The 19,049-nt window shown below is 42.8% G+C and overlaps 1 protein-coding gene across 1 annotated transcript; it reads right to left on the reverse strand.

Annotated features, from left to right (window-relative positions):
• Positions 1-17,679: 17,679 nt before the first annotated feature.
• On the reverse strand, positions 17,680-18,907 carry LOC124673797 (peroxidase-like). The gene is made up of 3 exons (XM_047209835.1): positions 18,621-18,907; positions 18,339-18,515; positions 17,680-18,231 (listed from the first exon to the last, which is right to left on the reverse strand). The coding sequence occupies exons 1-3, from the start codon at positions 18,825-18,827 to the stop codon at positions 17,680-17,682; spliced, it is 936 nt and encodes a 311-aa protein (XP_047065791.1). The 5' UTR covers positions 18,828-18,907.
• Positions 18,908-19,049: the final 142 nt, after the last annotated feature.

Consider the following 19,049-nt stretch of genomic DNA (forward strand, 5'->3'; position numbering starts at 1 on the left):
GGCTGTGTGGCTTAGTGCTCAAAGAGAGTACTTGTCTATGATAATATCTAAAATTAACCCATATTTTCCGTAGTATGATACGTAGTGCTGGTATGGTCTTTATCAGGACCCACTCGAAAACACCACGGGAACTATGATGTTCATAGTCACAATGTCTTGTAATCATGCAATGTGATGCAAACCACTGGTTTTAGAGTGTCATGCTTTCTGGGGAGTTCATGATACCAGTGGAATGGTCATGTTTTTCTGCATTTGGTCGCAGATTTGGAAATCGTATCGGTCAAGTTTGAACATTTGTGAGTTTGATTACCACTTTTTTCCGTGCGTAGATATTTGACATCAAGATGGAAAATAAGGTCCATGCCATCCTCTAAGGTTGAATGGCTTAAGTCAAACATCAAAAATATAAACATGCTCTGAACTCTTCTCTCTTGATATTGATGATGAAATGCTTCTGTGATACTCTGCTTGGTTTTGAGTGCTAGAACTTGTGTTTGGATATTATCAGTTGCGGCCTGCTATTAAATGTTTTGAGCCAAGATTGTGGTATGCAGGGGCGTAGCCAGTCCCCAGGCAACAAGGGCCTTGGCCTGGGGCGTGCTTGTTAAATTCTTTGTTAATTGTAGCAATATTTACACTGTTTGACACTGTTGAGTACTGTAGCAGCGTAGTTGTCCCGGGGCGTGACTGCTGGCTGGCTACGCTACTGGTGGTATGGCATAGGATAAAAGGTTACTTTCTTGAAGTACTAAAGCACGCCATCTTGATGATGTACTAGAAGTCTAGCGTAATGCTAGTGTAAAACCTCTTTTGTTCTGTTGATATCTATTGGCTCTTTCATCTGGAGATATTTAAACAACCCTTTGGTCCTCTGTTCTCCTTGGGTTCGGAGTATTTTTATATGTGTCCTTTTGCTTGACTCAGTAGCATAACATGTTTTTGAAGTCGCTTTATTGCTGGCTGTTTTGAGTGATATTTAGGGAATTATCATTCTGTGGTATCTCGACTTCCACATCTTGTATTGCTGTTTTGGATGTTAAGTTAAAACAAATCCATTGCTAGTGTCTTTCTTTGGCACCTTCTCTTGTTATTCTCATGAATCACTTCTTAGTTCTTGTATATCATCTCCTCATGCAGATGAAACATGAGTATTTTCTACTACAGACAAGGTCTCAGTAAGTATGCCTAAGATGTCTAGTTCACATATGTTAGTTTGTACGTGGAAGCTAAAATGCACTGAAAGAAGCCATTGCTGTGAACGGCATTTGAGTTAGCATATTCTGTTTATACATGTGTTGTCATGCTAAATCTGGTATTACGATGGCGGTTTGCTCTACGGCTATCTGATGGTTAGTGCGATTCAGTGGGATGCTGCTTAATTTGTAGATGATGCATGTCTACAGTCTCTGGTTTCTGTATGTCTCCTCACGTGCTTGCATGACCAATAGGTTTGTATTAAACTCGGATATGTGGCATTAAATGTATTTATGCCTGCCAGTTCTATTAGTAGCCTGGAATAATTAATTGTTACTAGTCAGACATGTCTTGCTAGGAGTAGATTTACGTATTTTGTTTCTATGATCCAGTCCTGGAGAGGTGAATATTGATTCAATTTTTGTGCTCAATTATAAGAAATGTAAATTTGATTGAGAACATGTTGTGGAAAACAATTTATTTGATACATAGCTTGGAATTCTATCTACCTTAAGGTAACCAAACTACCAATATTCTATTTTTTAAATTCTGAGATGACCTGTTTTGAATGCACATATATTGGTGCTCCTTAATACTGCTGAATATTTAGATTCTAGTGTCCAGCAAATATTCTTGCGACGTTTGATATTATACCATCTGATCACTTGTAACTAACAAACCTGCTAGTATAATTTTTGTCTCGTAATGCTATTAAATTGGTTTTCATGGCGTGGTTGTTGTATTATAGCATCATATATATATTTTTAGTATCTAATAAGCTTCCATGCCTGCTTGATTATTCTATAATAGCATATATATATATATATATATATATATATATATATATGACTGATTACATCTAACTAGTATTTAGAATCAATACCTTCTTTTTTTTTCCGAGAAAATGCAAAAAGCCTTTGCGTTTCATTTCATTGAAAAGAAGGAGGAGAACAAAGTTTTAAATGTTACAACCCACGGAAGGGGAAGCACACATGGGTCTCAAGATACAAGAAACGGCTTAATGCACATCCCAGGTGCTCGGCAGAATGGCACGCAGGCCTAGCGCGCCGGCCCTGGCCCATAGGTTAGCCTCGTCCCGAATCTTCACAGTGACGTCGTTGATGGAGGGTGCCGCACCATTGAAAACGCAGTCGTTTCGCTGTTTCCAGGGGATCAGCAGCGACATCGAGGCCATCCCTCTGCGCATGGCCTTGGGCGTCGCCTGCTTGGCCTGGTTCCACCAATAGATGAGTGTGTCGTCGTATTCAGGTGGCCTGCAGGTAGCGCGCAGCCGGGCGAGGATCTCGAACCAGACTTGTCTGGAGAAGCCGCAACCGATCATGAGGTGTTGCATCCTCCATTTTTCTTGCGCATTTGATTTCATCTATGTATCCCTCCCTTAACTAGTAATAAAATTATCTCAGCTCTCACCAAATTGCCATTTAGGTAAATATCTAAGTGCATTGTTCTTGTACTCATTTAACGTGTTCTCCTTGTAGACTAAAATTCGTGGATAGATTATAGAAATAGGTCGTTGTGCATCCTCCAATTCAAAGCTGGATGGACAAGTAATTTTAAATGTTGGTTTGTTTAGTAGCCTAAAGGTGTTCTCTCAGGTCTTTGTATGCTTAAGATTTTTTTATGTAGTACTTATTTCTGACATTGAATGAATATAATATCGATCAACCCTAGCTTGCTATCAAGCCAACTAAATTCCCAGTTTGTGACTTTTATGAAGTTCTTCTTTTGTATTAATCAGTACTTGGTTTCTAATGGTTGATATAATTTGGGAGATTCAGATTAGTTAAAAATAACCTCATGTGAATATGTCAAAGGTACTTCTATCTCTAGACAAGAAATCATGTGCAGATGGATCTGTTAATTTGAGGTGATTTTCAGTAGATAAATGATACTAGCTTTGTATTATCAATTATCTCCCATGTTTTCTGGGCACACGATTTCCCTTTTTTTATGTCTGTACAACATAATTCCTCAATGTGCATAGCTTTGTCTACCCACTTTGGATGTTGTTTGTGCCTTTCTGTAATGTTCACTCTTGCCTCATGTTGTTATTCTGGTAGATTCCAAGGCATGTTCAGTCATGGTCGTGCATGCCATTGTTTGTTGTCTTACTTTGATCAGTACAAGTTAATGTGTGAACTAGACGCCATTTGTATGGGCTGTAGCATTAATATTGATTAGTACACATATTAATCCCTTATATTTTGTCACTCAACACCTTTTGTTGATGTCATCTTCGTTGCATTTGAACACCAAGTTAAAAGTGTTAGAGTTAAGGAGTATTAGTATTGTTGTAAGTCTTTATGAGTCTGTATTTATCTAGGTTTACTATTCGTGTGTCTCAAGTCTTTTGCACTATATATTGTGGCTTTTGGCCCTCTGGTCATAGAAGTTGCTATTTGTCTACGTGCCCCGTTAGGGTTTCGCACGTCTCAACTGCCGCATCTGTCTATGTGCACCGCTGCCGATCTGTTTCTGGTGCCGATGGATCTGTGTGTGCTATGTCAGCTGCTGCTGTCCGTGCAGGCTGCACATTGCTACCCCAGATCGGTCTGCTTGGTGCTGGTCCGATCGATTATGAATATTGCTCCTTGTCCGCTGCTGCTCCTGCATGGAATCGTGACCAAAGACAACCATGCTGCTCTTGCCGTCATCCAATTCCCGATGCTAAGGACGTCGTCCTTCCGCCTGCCGCCGGATCTCCGGCCTCCGTGTGCGTGGATGTACCGCCTGCTGCTAGCCGGCCGCCCACCAGATCGTGGCCGCTCTCCCGATCGCGGCCGTCCGACCACATCGGCGTGCTGCTTGTGACAAGGCCGTGCACTTGATTTGCTGGGCGTTGACCTGCTCGTTGGTTACTTTAAGATTTCTGTGTGCTTCGGTGTTGCTGGGCCGCTCGTTTTGGGCCATGCTTGGCTGCTGATCTGCACATGTTGTGCTGCTACATAATTGTTGGTTGGGCTGTTGCTACCGATTGGTGATTGTGTTAAGGAGTATTAGTATTGGTGTAGGTCTCTATGAGCCCGTATTTGTCTAGGTTTACTATTCTTGTGTCTCAAATCGTTTGTACTATATATTGTGGCTTTTAGCCCCTGGTAATACAAGTTGGTATTTGTCTAATAGACCCACTATTTTATATATTTTCGGATCGTATTACAGCTGCTGTAGTTTTTTAAGAATATGCATGTGTTAGTATTGAAGTTTTAAGTTTAAAGATATGTGCGTGAATGTCTGCCTCATTCTTTTAACAGTTTGTGGTAGTTTTAATATTGTGAAGTTGAATGGCTGCCCGGAGATGATATTATCTTTGAGTGAAAACAGTTCATTACCAAAGTTTGCATACCGAGGAGAATATTGTTGGTTCACTAGAAGTAAGCCCTAAACTTCTTTTATAATGTTCTCTATCTAGTACCTAAATGCGCTTCTGTATGATTTACTTGAGTTTCCATAGTTAAGCATTCTTCCTTTCTACTTAATCACAAGGTCTTTTTTATTGTGGCTGCCATTTTCTTTGCCATATGCCTCGTCGGTCTCTCAACCTTTGCTTTTGACCCTGCAAAAGAACATTTTGGTTTTATTTTAAAAAAATCTAGGGCACTCGTAGTTTTGATTGCCTATTGATCATTTCAATGAAATGAAGTTGGTGCCGGTGTTGTGGTGGTAATGATGCAATGCAAGTGATGCCAATGTGTCAATGAAGCATGGAAATAACATATTTACATTAACTAATTATCAGTTGTTTTTTTAATTATAGGGGCCTTTTCAAGTTGCTTGAATGCTTTGTGTACTTCTGTTCTCTAATCTGGTACTTATTGATACTTGTACTACAATGTGATTCAACAAACGCAATGGTGCTGCAATATAAATGTGAGTTATGTTGTTGCCTTCACATTGATGCATGTGCCCTTGCTGCTTATTAAAACACAGATTTCTGTTAACTGCAGGGACTTGTCCAGCAATCTGTTGCGGGGATCAGGAGCCTCACTCGTCTGCGTTTCCTGTAATCTCCTATTTTTGTGGTCTACTATAATATTCTTGGCATTGCTTGGTGCTTTGAAAAAACAACAACCCCGATGTGAAACTTGTTTGCTTTTTAGGCAGGAGTGTGTCTACCAATTTCTTCTGGGTGGAGGGGGTTCCTGAGCATCAGCATCCTCAGAACATTCAAGAGTAACTTGTAAACCTAGCTCCTACCAACTAATCTCTTTACTTAGCGTTCTTTGTGACGTGGGAATGCGATTGCTTACTTAGTTAGTATCACTCTGTTCTAATGTATTGTGTGATTTGCAAATGTTAATGAATGATGCTTCTCTAGTTTCTTATCCCTGGTTCCATATTAGTTGTTGCAGATTCGGATGTATCTATACAAAAAATGTGTCTAGATACATTCAAATCCGCGGTAACTAATATGGAACGAGGGAGCACCTACTCCTACACTCCATCAGATTAGACCATCTTGCCCCAAGATTTACACTTGCTTGATTATGCGTAAGTCTAATGCATTGTGAGAAATCAATAAAAGCTTCATCTACACTTAATCTGATTTATTTATGGTACTAGGATTTTCTCTAGATTTGAAATGTTAAGTTTTTTGGGCTAATCGCAGTTAACAACCACCATCCGTGGGAGACTAGGATGACTTTATATGTTTCGATGAGCTCTTTTCTCTCTTCCCTATACAAGGCTTCTTCTTCTCTTGTCCTCTGTGGGAGACTAGGATGACTTTATATGTTTCGATGAGCTCTTTATTGCGGCTATATGTACTGGAAACAACAATGACTTTGTTCGGACCAGGTTCATGGTGGTTTAAAAAAATTTGGTACCAATGGTATTCTCTCGATTGAAGGAAAGCAATGTAGGTAAGCAGCCTAACTAGGACTGCTCTCTTTCCAATTCCATTTTGTGGTTGAGTAAGTGTTACGGGATGATGACCTGAGGTTGTAACTCGTTTGACCCATTTGTGCAGATTGATAGAGGATATCTTTCTCAGTTTGTAACACTCCTTGAGAAGTCCATTGTTGTGTTTGAAAATACCCGAATTCCTGTCATTGATTAGAATATCTCCTAAGTTAAAGAAATCCAAGCTCTGTTGGAGAAAACCAGCAGTTGAGATTGCCATTTCTCACAATTGCAGAGCGACATATCTGGTGTAAGGCGCAAAGGGATCATGGATATAGTTGCTACTAAATCTCTTTTTTTTGGTGTAAGGCGCAAGGCTCTTCTTCAAGACATTGCAATTGAGACTACTTTCTGCTAGGTTAATTGGACTTCATAAATTAAAAGCTCTCTTTTCTCAGTCAGTCAAATGCTTTATCTTACCCGTGCTACAATATTTTCCCCTTGTGTTGTATATGTTAAAATATGACACATCATAGTATTTCTGTTCTAATGTGGTTACCGTATAATCATTGACAATGAAACTCAAATAGTTCTTCCTTTGCTATGTAAGATACCGTGTCTAGAACACCACTCATTTCTAGGTTGACAGATAGAAGGGTTTGTTTTACACGCCTTTGAAGAGGTTATAGCATTGTCCTATGTTTTCAATGAAATGAAACACAAATGTTTTTTTGCGTTTTCTCGTTTTAAATTATGTTTGACAAATACATCATGTAGTTCTTTTATCAGGATCCATTCTAGTGTTCTATTGTACTGGTGATGTGAAACTAACTAAGACAATATATAGTTCAGATAGTAACCAAAAAAAGTTCCAGAAAGTAACTAAATTAATTTTTACTAAGCATGAAGCACACATTTATAAAGTTTGCATTAGAAAAATTATGTTACTTTAATTCTTGATATCTTGATGCTTGTTCCGAATTTTGGATGCCATGTCCAATTATCAAAGATATTTATCAAGGCCATTGTATACTGAATCCATTTAATTCTTATTGAAGATTTAAGATTTCTATGAATCTGGCATATCTCAGTTAAATTGTTGCTGATGGCTATTTTATTCCAATTGAGAATCACCAGGTTGTTTACTATTTTTTTGTTCTAACACATACTTGTCGGATCTGTAGGCTGAGTGGGGGTAGTGCATGGCATACATGAACTCGTCCTCAAGGACCAACGAGGCAACAATGAAGCCGCCGCCGTTCAGTAGCTTCATAGCTTGTCAACACTGGCATCCAAAGGTACCTTTTTTTTCTCGTAATATAGATGGTGATGTTAGTTTCAGTGATGTAGTACCGTGCGGTGAATACTGTGTGCTGAAACCTTGTTTTGGTATTGATGTGTCTAGCTTTGTTTCATATTCAATGCTTGTATGATAAAGAGTTTAAAACATGATGGCATGATCCAATTTTGCATTTTATTGTTTATCTAGTGAATAGCTACGTTAGTTGACTATGCCATGAAAATTTGGATACCATTAGGCAACGGTAGTAAAAAATCCCAATGTTTCTTCTTCATCCCATTTTCTGTAGTCTATGTTGAATTTTTACTGTGTCATCAAGATTTGATTCAGAAAAGTACTATGATCCAGACGTGGTTCTTCTTGTCCGAATCGTGGGTAGTTACTTTTCCTCGTATTGTCTTCTTACAAACTAAACAGATGGTTGTTTATGTTGTTTTTGTGCAGACCAATGGTCCTAGGCGTATCGGTCTGGCATGATCTGGTGTGGCTTCAGACGTGCTACAGCTGGGATGGCCTCCCGAGGCTCGCGTGTGGTGGTAGGCTCGACTGGTCCTAGGCTTTGAATACCTCTTCGGTCTCGCGGTGACATCGACTAAGCACCACATATTCCTGATGCAGTTGGCTGACGCTACTCGGCGAAGTGCTTCCGCAAGGTGCAGTGCCCCACCATCGAGTAGCTCGCCAACTTCCTCATGATGCCTGGCTGCAACAACGGGAAAACGACCATGGAGATCATCGACTACACCCACAGATCATCGTTGATGCCATCATTGGTAGCTGCGTTGTGAGCCTCTCTCAGTTCCGTTCTTTTTTCTGCAATCCTACTTGCCTGGTGATGCTTGTTTCCGCGCACTTGTAGATTAGTATTATTAGATCATGTCAGTTGTATTAATGGATATCTTCAGGATAATGTGTTGCGGTTAAGTTTATTGCACTATTTGCTGCTATGACATGATCTTGGACGGTGTTGTAGTAGAACAACATCAGTTTAATTTGTGGCAGTATACTTATTGGCTTTGTTTGATACGTCTGATTGGAATGGTAGCTACACGTCATGGGGGCCCATTCTTTCATGTATTGGTGCTATGAGTCTATTACTTTCTTTGTTGGCATGTTTCAAATTAAATATTGCTACGATGATCTGTATTAGGGGCAACAAGTTTACTACTTTATTTCTTGCCTATTGATGTGTATTAGGGATTATCTTTCTAGGTCTTTTTGCAATGGATGTATATGGATGTCGTGTTTAGCTCTTGTACAGACCCACATGCATGTGAGTATCAATAGGGAATAATTAACTTCACAATATTTTTCTCCACTTGTTTTGACTGGTATTGTACATACTTAGCTTCTATTTGAAGTTGCGAGTCAATAGTTAGTGGAGCTTTGAATATGATAGTGTTCGAAGAGTGATTTATTTGTAATATCTTTTAGCCACGGCATGTTCTAGTTGTTTTGTTATTCTGTTCAAACTTTTCATGGTGTGTTGCTTATCACCCTGTTGCAGCGGGCCACATGATGATGGTCACCATTATTGAGTCTACTTGTCTTGTGAGGAGATAAAATGTGGTCTCTCCCCCCCCTCCCCCGAAGGTGAACCAAAGCCATATATTTGCCGACCAAGGGTTCTCTAAACACTGCTTCGTGTCTTGTCTTTTTCTCGAGTCTGAACGTAAATGTGTTTTCTTGAGTCTGAACGAAAATGTGTACTCGACAATACAATTTGTTTTCTCTGTAAGTGCTATTGGCTAAATGTATTGCAACACTTTGATTTGTTAACTAGTTCATTTTATGATGCCAACTTTCTGGTAGTAATTGCATTAAGTGATTAGACGTGTCAAGCAGATAGATCTTACGGCAATTGCATTTTCCAATGAAGTAGTAGTAGTTTTCAGTTTCAGCAACAGCAAAAAAGGTTACATGTGTCAGGATATGTTAAGAATATTTGCTATACATAAGGACCTATTAATTAAATCTTGAAGGTTGTTGCAGTTTCCTTGTTTTTAATGTTTTGTCTGCTGCTGAGAGTTAATCATATAACATGTTCCTTGTATTGAGCTGGCTGCTTATTGATTGCATCTCTCACCAGGGAGGGATCATGCCGGCGAAGCGGCATGATGATGGGGACATGTGCTCTACGCCTGTACGAGAGCGGCTTTGAGAAGCCAACTGCCCATGGTGCTTCCCTCGCATGCCAAGGTCATCGCCACAGGTAACAACCAGATGAAGTCTGTTTTTGTCGGCCTACGGGCTTATGTTAGGACGGTTTCTTGGTCTTGGATGCTGACACTGGCTAGTGAGTCTTGCTTATGACTAGGTATTCCACCAAAGCTTTGCTTAGTCAGTGGCTGGTTCTCTATCTTGGAGATTACGATTGCAAGTGCAAAGAATAATATCTCCTAGCTTTTCTTTCCAGAAATTAGAATTTTTAGGTTGGGACTGTTAGCATAAAAGTTGAAGATGCATGAAAACTTGGTGGAAAACAACATCCACATACTGTACCTTGTTCCAGTTCTAGAAAATGCTTTTTAAACTTGAATAGCTCTGTTATATAGCTAGACGATGTCACTAAGCTTGTTGCTAGTAGTGCAATCTAGCTGTAGCTTAAGTTAACATTTGACTATTGCTTTTATGGTTGAGTCTAGATGTTAACCAGATGTATTCCCTGTTGGTTCTCTATCTTGGAGATTACGATTGCAAGTGCAAAGAATAATATCTCCTAGCTTTTCTTTCCAGAAATTAGAATTTTTAGGTTGGGACTGTTAGCATAAAAGTTGAAGATGCATGAAAACTTGGTGGAAAACAACATCCACATACTGTACCTTGTTCCAGTTCTAGAAAATGCTTTTTAAACTTGAATAGCTCTGTTATATAGCTAGACGATGTCACTAAGCTTGTTGCTAGTAGTGCAATCTAGCTGTAGCTTAAGTTAACATTTGACTATTGCTTTTATGGTTGAGTCTAGATGTTAACCAGATGTATTCCCTGTTGGTTCATTACTTACTTGTGCTATCCCTACCCAATTCGTCTTGATTGGAGATTTGAGATTAATTTCTTTGAAATATTATATGAATCTGGTGAATCCATTTCTGCCAATGACCAGTTTATTCCAATTGAGAATTGTAGCAGGTTGTTCACTATTTTATTATTCTCATACTACTTGCTGGATCTGTATACTAGGTGAGGCGAGTCCATGTCGCCCGAAGCCCCGTAGCGACCTCGACTCCGTTATTCAGGATCTCCTCGGCATCGGAAACCCAAAGGTAGCTCGTTTTTCCGTAACATATATGGTGATGAACGTTATAAATGATGTAGTGCCATGCCTCGGGGACTGTGAGCTATGGTGTAACCTTGTTTTGGTGTTGTTGTCCAGCTTAGATATCTACTAGCTTTGTTTCATACTATGCTTGTATGATGAGAGTTAAAAACATACCTACATGATGGTATGCCGCATTTAAGTATCCAATGTGCATAACTGTGTGAGTTGTTTATAATTTTACAATAGTTTTTGATTGTTTTCCCTTTTGGTACATGAGATGTCGGGGGCCGGGAATGATGGGGACTGCACCTGCTTGCTCCGGTGGTGTTGCGGTTGTGTTGGTTGTGGCCTCCTGCGCCTCGCGCGTGGTTGTAGGACAGGCGGCGGCGCCGAGTGAGGATGGGCTGGAGATAACCTGGCTGGTCTGCCGCTTCACCGGGAACTCGTTTGTGGTGTTGCGAGAGAGCAACTTGATGCGGAGTGCAAACTGCATGCTATATAGTCAAGTTGAAAACCTGGTCGTGGAGCAGCAACAGCACCTACATTGTGAGATCATGCAACAAGGCCACGTTCCGGAGTTCTACCTATTGCGGTGCTTGGTGCTTGATCCGGAAAATCTGAGCTGCACAGCGTGTCAAGTTTTTCCACTGGCTAGTGAACATTGGCCGCTGCTGGACTGCCGCCTGCCTACAGCGTCGGGGACTCCAACACCACCCTAGCTGACTCCTCCGCGACCACGAGATGGAAACAATCCAACACATGATGATGGGTTGCTGCTTCTGCCGCCGGGCCTACTTTGAGGTTCTTTCCTGGCTGTGGGAACTTGCAAACCGCCAAAGCAGGACGATACACTCCAGGACTGATGGTGCCAGGCCAAATAGGCGACACCAAAGCCTCTGCGCAAAGGCCTCGTCTCCATCGCTCGGCTGACACCTTGGCTAATCTGGAAGCACCGCAATGAATGTGTTTCTAAAGGAGCCCGTGACCAACATCAAGGAGGAAGTTGCCCTTTGGGCAAGATCCTCTGTGTAATGCTGCCGTAGACCTGGGATACACACTTAGTTGCATTTTGCGTTTTACGAGGCGTGTAACAACCAACTCTATCTCTCTTGTCAACGAAATAAAACACAAAGGTTTTTTGCGTTTTCTTGAAAAAATGAACCTAGTCGTGGACCTGCATGCATACTGTTGTATTGCCTAGATGCCACCAAGTGTTGAATTGTTGGTGCCTATCTGCTGTTGGTCTTGCAAACGAACATGCATGTTGGATGCTGGCATTTGGTTAGCTGTTGATTTGAACAAGTTCAGTGAATTTGTTGTGCAATATTGGTGCAGAAATTTGAACCTAGACATATATATTTTGTGGACATATTTCTTGCTTGATGGCTAATTGTACCTGGCATCTTGGTATCACATTGTTACAGTTCTTATTAAATTGCTTCGTTTGGATCTGGACTCTTGATGTCCTCGTACTACAAACCTGACACCATCAGGGAATCCATATAGTTAAAAATGAAACATTTTGGTTTATTGACGAATCACAACATACAGGGGAATCCGTTTCAAAGTAAAAACAACATACATATAGCTTGGTCTTCTCCATAGGCGGGATCTACCATTCATCCTGCCAGGGTGGCCTCTCGGGCTTGCTAGCGGTGGGACGCCCTGTAGCACACATGTTGGCTAAAATATTTCATTCTAGGCATTTTTGGCCAGGCTTCTAGAAATTTCTTAATGTTCTTCTCTTCAGGTTGTGTAGAAAGAAACAACCTATTGAACTGCCAGTGTCAATAACCACACGAAGAAAATTGGTTGAGCCATATGTCTACTGGGTGCATCTTATCCGGTTTTTTAGTAGTCATTTTTCTTGAAATACATAACGTTTCTAGATGGAAGAGATTTGTTATTAGGGGTCATATATGGAAGCGTCAGTTACTCCTCTAACAAAAAGTACATGTTAGTGATCGGAGTCATTGCCCATCTAGAACATTCATTCTTATCAGATCCATGTATAGGTGTGATGTAGTCTTCAATCTATGTCCCGCACACAACCCTTAGCCGCCCAACCTCGCCGTTGTCGACCGTCGTGCTTCTTCATTGCGAGCAGGTTGGCGTCTCCTTAGCCGCATCTTCATCGCCCGTTGCCACTGGCCGGACAAACAGCCGGACATGTCCAGCAACATGTCTGGCAACAAGTCCGGCAATTGTTTTTGTCGTCATACTTGTGCGACAACAAGTCACACAACAACTTCTCCTGACATGTATCTGGACTGTTCATCGCGTCAACGCGCCTTGCATTGCCTTGCCTTGCTGTGCCGCCGCCCTGCCACGCCGCCGTCCTTGCTGGCACACACCTACAAGGCCATTCTGAGGCGTGTGCCGGCCGGATCCTCCTCGAAATGCATAGTGCCTAGCCAGCGCCGGCACCACCACCAGCCCGCCGGCCACGACCATCGCCGGCGATGAACCGGCGTACGTATGTACTTGTATACATACATATGATAGAAAGGCGTATAATTTTGTTGGACCATACGGATTTTATAGTATTAATTATGAAGGGGTATCAGGCAATCTCAGTCGTTCTTGTGTTTAAGTTTACTTAAGTTTGGGTTAAGTTTGAGGGGAGGGGTTGTACCGGAGCAAACGCCTAAACTTACTCAATAATGAAGATCTGATCTTGATATGGATAGTTCTGAGGTTGTATGCAGTCAATGACTTGCGTCCAGTGTATATATACATAAAATTAAGGCAAAACGTACCCCTAATAAATTATGAGACAATAGGGAGATATGGTTTAGATCTGAATGATAAATTAAAGGTATACCAAAATTTGCAAAACCAACAATCAAAATCTGATGCAAAAAAAAGTAGATATATCAATCAGTTTTAAAGAACTTGTAAAATCTCCAGTCATATGATAACATGAGTAAGAATTCAATGATAATGCCCCATGTTCTTTCTAATGTTCCAGGCGATATTTCCATGTACTTCCTCACCCAGCTTGACCCGATTGACTGGGTAGGTGTATGCATGTAGAGCGGAATTAAGGGAAGATGAATGACCTGCAGCCAGCTCATGTGCAGCCAGCTCATGTTTAACGCAGAAAACCAGACGCCCGCATGTGTTTGATTGACTACTAGGATTCCATCCCATAATAATTAAGCACACCATTGATCAGCTCAACGCTCCAATTAGCCATGTCAGTGATCCGTGGGCTATTCATCTCATCCGTCGGTGGAAGCTTCCACGGGAGGAGGAGAACCGATGGATTGAAATTCTGCTTGCTTCCCTCAAAACTCCCTCCAAGTCGAGTCTACAAATATGAGGCCATGGTAAATCCGCGGGCGGCAACGCGTGCGTGACTTTGGCGAGGAGAGGAGAGGAGAGGACATGCCTTTCTGCATCACTACGGAGCCAAGCACTCGAAGCGAGGAGAGGAGAGGAGAGGAGAGGAGAGGAGAGGGCATGCCGTTCTGCATCACTATGGAGCCAAGCACCGTCACTGGTTTCACCAGCCCGCGAGCGCGAGGAGGAGCAAGGAAACTGAGGTGCGACACACTCCGGATTGAGCTTTTTTGTTTTCTTTTTCTGATTGATGAATCCCATACAAACTGATCTGATGTGTTGCCTTTCCCCGCTTAGAAAAAGACGACCTTGGTAGATCGGCGGAAGGAGAAGCAGAAGTAGGAGTGGTGCCTTGGTGACGGAGGATGGAGGGGGAAGGCATGGTTCTTGGCGCGATTGTGGTCTTCTCCCGATCTATCCGGCCGGTCCAACATGTACGTATGAACGAGCTGTTTCATTTTTACTCATCTTTTGCATTCCAACAAAACAATGATTTGGATCCCTCTCATGTTTCATGATGTGAGTATATTATGGTGAATGTGCGCCCCAAAAAGCCTCTCACACCAGAGTTATCCTGGCATCCAACTTAAGTGATTACAGTACTAGACATTGAAATGTTCAATCTAGAGCTGTTGGCTACAGAATTCGGAGCTGCTGTGTGAAAAAATTCCGAAAGCTAAATACTACCCAAGCAGCAATTTTCACTTTTTAATGATACTAATTTCAAACAAATTATCTTTATCTATTTGAAATAATTCTTAGTCAAACAAAAAGCTCGTAAAACGAGCACGCCTTATTCCTTGAAATAGAGGTAGTAGTAATTAGACGAGGCAAAACTTGTAATCTCCATCAAGGAAACGAGTGAGGTTTCGGATGGTATCTGGATGTGGCTGATAAGCCGATATCTGGTTTACAAGTCTGAAAATATCTGAACGTAATATTCTACTAAGAAAGTTTGGGATATGTGAAACAACCTTTGGAGAAGAATAGTGTGTTGGTTCCACATGAACCTTGTCACAACACCTTGCACAAGGTCATTCCAGGTGGCTTGTAGCATCTTCGTCACCAAGGACTCCAACCTCAACTACGAGAAACCATACGAAACCCAATTCGTCTATGGAGTGTTCCAACACCTGAAGTATTCTTCACAGCATCACTACCACAGCTTTAGGTTCGATCCCTCGAATTGCAGAAAGCTCGACATGAGGTGTGGATGCATTGGCATGAAAATTCGTCATAGTACTTGCAGGATTGAACAACGAAGAATTTTTGGCCCAAAATTGTTACCTCCTACCGGAGGAGGCGCGAAAGCCACCCCCGGTGATTTATTGCAACGTAATGCTCGTTTGGGTTGGCAGCGCCCCTCCCCGGTGTCTGGATCTGAGACCCGGAGGCTCCATACGCCACAGGTGTTGGCGAAGAGCTGATATTTGACAATATCACATCTGGGCAAGCATTGTAGTCGATCAAATAAATCCCCAAAAAATACTATTTGATGGTTTCCCATAAGCTAATTAGCATATAAAGTTCCCCCCTTCATTTGATTAGCATATAAAGCCTCCGTTGGATATAGTTAAACCATCTGAGACGATGTTGGACCAGCTTCTCTTCAATCGGTGCTACCCCAACTCTCTCCCGTATATCGTCATTCCGTACCCGATCCTTTCTTGTGTGGCCACATATCCATCTCAACATACACATCTCTGCTACACTTAACTGTTGGATATGTCGTCTCTTCATTGGCCAACAGTCCGCGCCATACAACATCGCAGGTCGGATACTGAAACACCCTGTCCATAAATCGTGAGCGCAACCCATATCCGACTCGGCACAGCCACAATGCAGAAAAACCATAACAAAATGGTAATGTTAACGCGTCCGTTAATGACTCGTAATTAATATGCATTTTTTTAGAATCTCGTCAGGTATATGACCGGTTATCTCTGGTAACCATGGTTACTGAAAATCTTGGACCCTCCCAGATTTTCTGCTTCTTATCGGTACCCAAATCCTTGCTTGATGGCAGCAATCTTCGGTGACGAGGTAGTTTTAGTAGACATAGTTCGTTTTACTTTCATAACTACTTTTTATGCTATAAAAGATTATCGTTTCTTTTCGAAGTGAAATAGAGCTAGAGATCTCCTTTTTCATGTAAGAATTTCTTTTTTGAGCGATTGCAAGTGAAATAGTGCACAAAGCCGAGCTGCAACCATGGTGCAAAGCTAATGGACCCGGTCACCGGTCGAAGTATTTTATGTAGTCGATGTATCCTTCCCTTGCTTAATTTGGTAGGATGTTTGTACTTCCCTCTTCCTCCAGGTTCTTAGGTCTATTTGGATTGAGCGGAACAATGGAATTTTCTACAACAAATCAAGACCAGAGGCTCTTCTTCTTGACACGATCGTCGAGGAAGCAAATAGGTGGAAACTAGTGGGCTTTTTGTGAGGAGTTCCTCTGTTTTTCTTTTGCTTCGGCCTCCTGTGTTGTAAGTGTGGAGCTTGTATTTGATTCCTTCTCTATCTGTAAAAAAAAGTTACTTGCACCATCCTAAAGAGGTTGAAAACTGTTTCTTTTCTGGCTGTATAGGCTGATACTATGTTTCTGTGGTGAAACTTGAAAGGTGTGTTGTGGTGGCAAACTCTGCAATACTTCTGTTTTTATTGATAGTAAATAAGGCCAATCCTTTTATCAAGAAAAAAATGCAAGTCAAACCATGATCGATGGAGATAAAGGGAAGCAATTGATTCTCTCCATGCCTTTGTTCGTTTTTCGTTCTTTTACCACCGGTATATTCCCACTGGCGGGCTCTAGTGCGCCAGCAATAGCCTTTTTTGGTGCGCCGACAATAAGCCTTTTCCTAGTAGTACATAATACAACGCAGACACTCACAAACACGCATGTACACTCACCCCTATGAGCACCTCCGAGGGACTTAGTCGTCAGATCGTGAGGTTAACGAAATCACCACTGGCGCCTCGCTGTTGACGGGCACGTCACCTACCACTGAAAGCATAGCGACAATCAAATGATATAATAAATCCAGGTAAATGCAAATACCCATGCCAAATATAGGACTTGAATCTGGATGGAATGGTTCCACCACAAGAAACCTAACTACAAGAGCCAAGCTATCTGTTGTCCCATGTTATAAGAAAACAATGTGTTGGCCTCTTTCTTGTCCAACCAACTGTTCTGCTGGCGGCTTTTGAACTCCCTGCTACGAGGAGGAACAGGGGGTTCATACTTCAGACCTACTTCTAGATTTTATATTTTGTGTGGCACACGAGTTGATAGAGTGTAGATTTCTGTTAGTAGTTCCATCCGGACTGATGATGGTACCCGCATCTAATTGTCAACGCGTGAAACTATACATGTCATCTTGAGTTACGGATCATTTTGATGTAAAGGCTAGAGGTTTGGACCTCGTTTTCGAAAGAAAAAAAAAACTCTGCTTCAAGATAAGATGTACCAACGTTTAGTAGAACAATGGTAGTTGTAGTAGTATATATTGAATTTGCATGAGAGAATTGGATAGTTACATGTGTAGAGGTGCATGCGTAATTTTGAGCTGCACTACGTATATATATATATACACGATTCTAGCTAGTGCTGAACTGCTAATAGTACTGTGGAATTGGCCGCCGCGAGGTTCTGTGGCGTTATTCATTCACGTGACGTATAGTGCTGGCGACTGACTGTCTGTTGGCTCCTCGTACGCTGATCACGAGTTCACCTTGGAGCAGCTGAGCCTGATCTGCCCCTGCGTCCCGGTGAGCGGCAAGATGTTGCCCATCTTGATCATCGCCGTCGTGAAGGCGCTACTGAACGCCGCCGCGCTGGACGCGAAGTTCCTGACGGTGTTGTCGGTGGTGGCGTTGTTGAACAGCACCTGGTCCGAGTGCAGGAGCCCCTTCTGGGACAGCAGGTTGGTGTAGTAGGCGTTGTCGAACGCGTTGGCGGTGGTCGCGTCCAGCGCCGCCAGGTTGCCGTCGCCGCCGGACTGCGGGCAGTTGGCCTTTAGCGAGGTCGCGTAGGCGGCGTTGATGTTGGTGTCGCCGCCGTAGATCCGCGTCCGGAAGTTGAGGCACTGCGACTGCCCGATGGTGTGCGCGCCGGAGAGCGCCACCATGTCCACCGTGTCCAGGTTCTTCTTCCGGAACCCGGCCTGGAGATCTGAAAGGCTGGAGTCAGGGCCCGGGAGGTCCCTGGTGTCCCCGGTTGCGCTCGTGGAGTCCCGTCTGCCGAGAGGAACCGTCCATGACGGCCCTCCGAGCTGCACGCACATGATTCCAAAATCCAAATAAGTAAAAACGATAACTTCAGCACTACTAGCTTGTGGTCGAATTGATCATGTAACTGGTAGATGACGATGTCACTTACGGCGACGACAGAGTCACGGGCGGCGACGGTGAGGATGTCGGCGCAGGAGACTGTCTGCTTGCAGATAGCCTCGACCTGGGTCTTGATGTTGTCTATGACGCCGAAGCCGAACAGCGAGCCCGCGTTCTGGATCGCGTTCTGCTCGTTGCCCGACAGTAGAATGGACGCGTCACAGCCCTGCAGCCAGAAAAATTTCACGGTTCAAAACTGGTTGACACCGGCTGACTGCTTTTACTCAAGCAAGTTCGTTAATTAACGAGAGCAACACTCAAGCTTGCTCACGTTAACAAAGCAGTCGTGGAAGTGCAGCCTGAGCAGCGACGCGCCCATGCGGGGGTTGCTGCCCACGGCGGCAGTCACGCCGCTCTTGATGGTGGCCAGGGCCCTGGGGCAGGACGTGTCGTAGAACGTCGGCGAAAGCTGCGCCGACGCCGCCGTGGCTGCCAAGGCCACGAGCACAATCAAAGAAATGCTAGAGGCAGATGCCATGGCTACAGAACGAGAGCTAGCTACAAGACCTCAAGGTATGCTGTGTGCCTGCGACTCGTTTAATTGCTGCCTGCACTTGCTATCTGGCTGCGGCTTGTGCAAGAGAAGGCTGCATCGCATGCATATTTATAGCCCGAGATTTAGCACACGTGCACCTGCGTAGCACTCCATGTCCCCCACTAGGGATAAAGCATCCAAATTTAACTTCCGATTAGTCCAGCG

Source organism: Lolium rigidum, chromosome 7, assembly GCF_022539505.1.
Source record: "Lolium rigidum isolate FL_2022 chromosome 7, APGP_CSIRO_Lrig_0.1, whole genome shotgun sequence".
NCBI lineage: Eukaryota > Viridiplantae > Streptophyta > Magnoliopsida > Poales > Poaceae > Lolium > Lolium rigidum.

What these genes read in the sequence shown, in the direction of transcription:
- LOC124673797 (XM_047209835.1), bottom strand. Translation starts at nt 18,827, where the DNA reads ATGGCATCTGCCTCTAGCATTTCTTTGATTGTGCTCGTGGCCTTGGCA. An exon ending in TCCACGACTGCTTTGTTAAC is followed by an intron (nt 18,516 to 18,620) that starts GTGAGCAAGCTT and finishes TTCTGGCTGCAG; the next exon opens with GGCTGTGACGCGTCCATTCT. An exon ending in CCCGTGACTCTGTCGTCGCC is followed by an intron (nt 18,232 to 18,338) that starts GTAAGTGACATC and finishes ATGTGCGTGCAG; the next exon opens with CTCGGAGGGCCGTCATGGAC.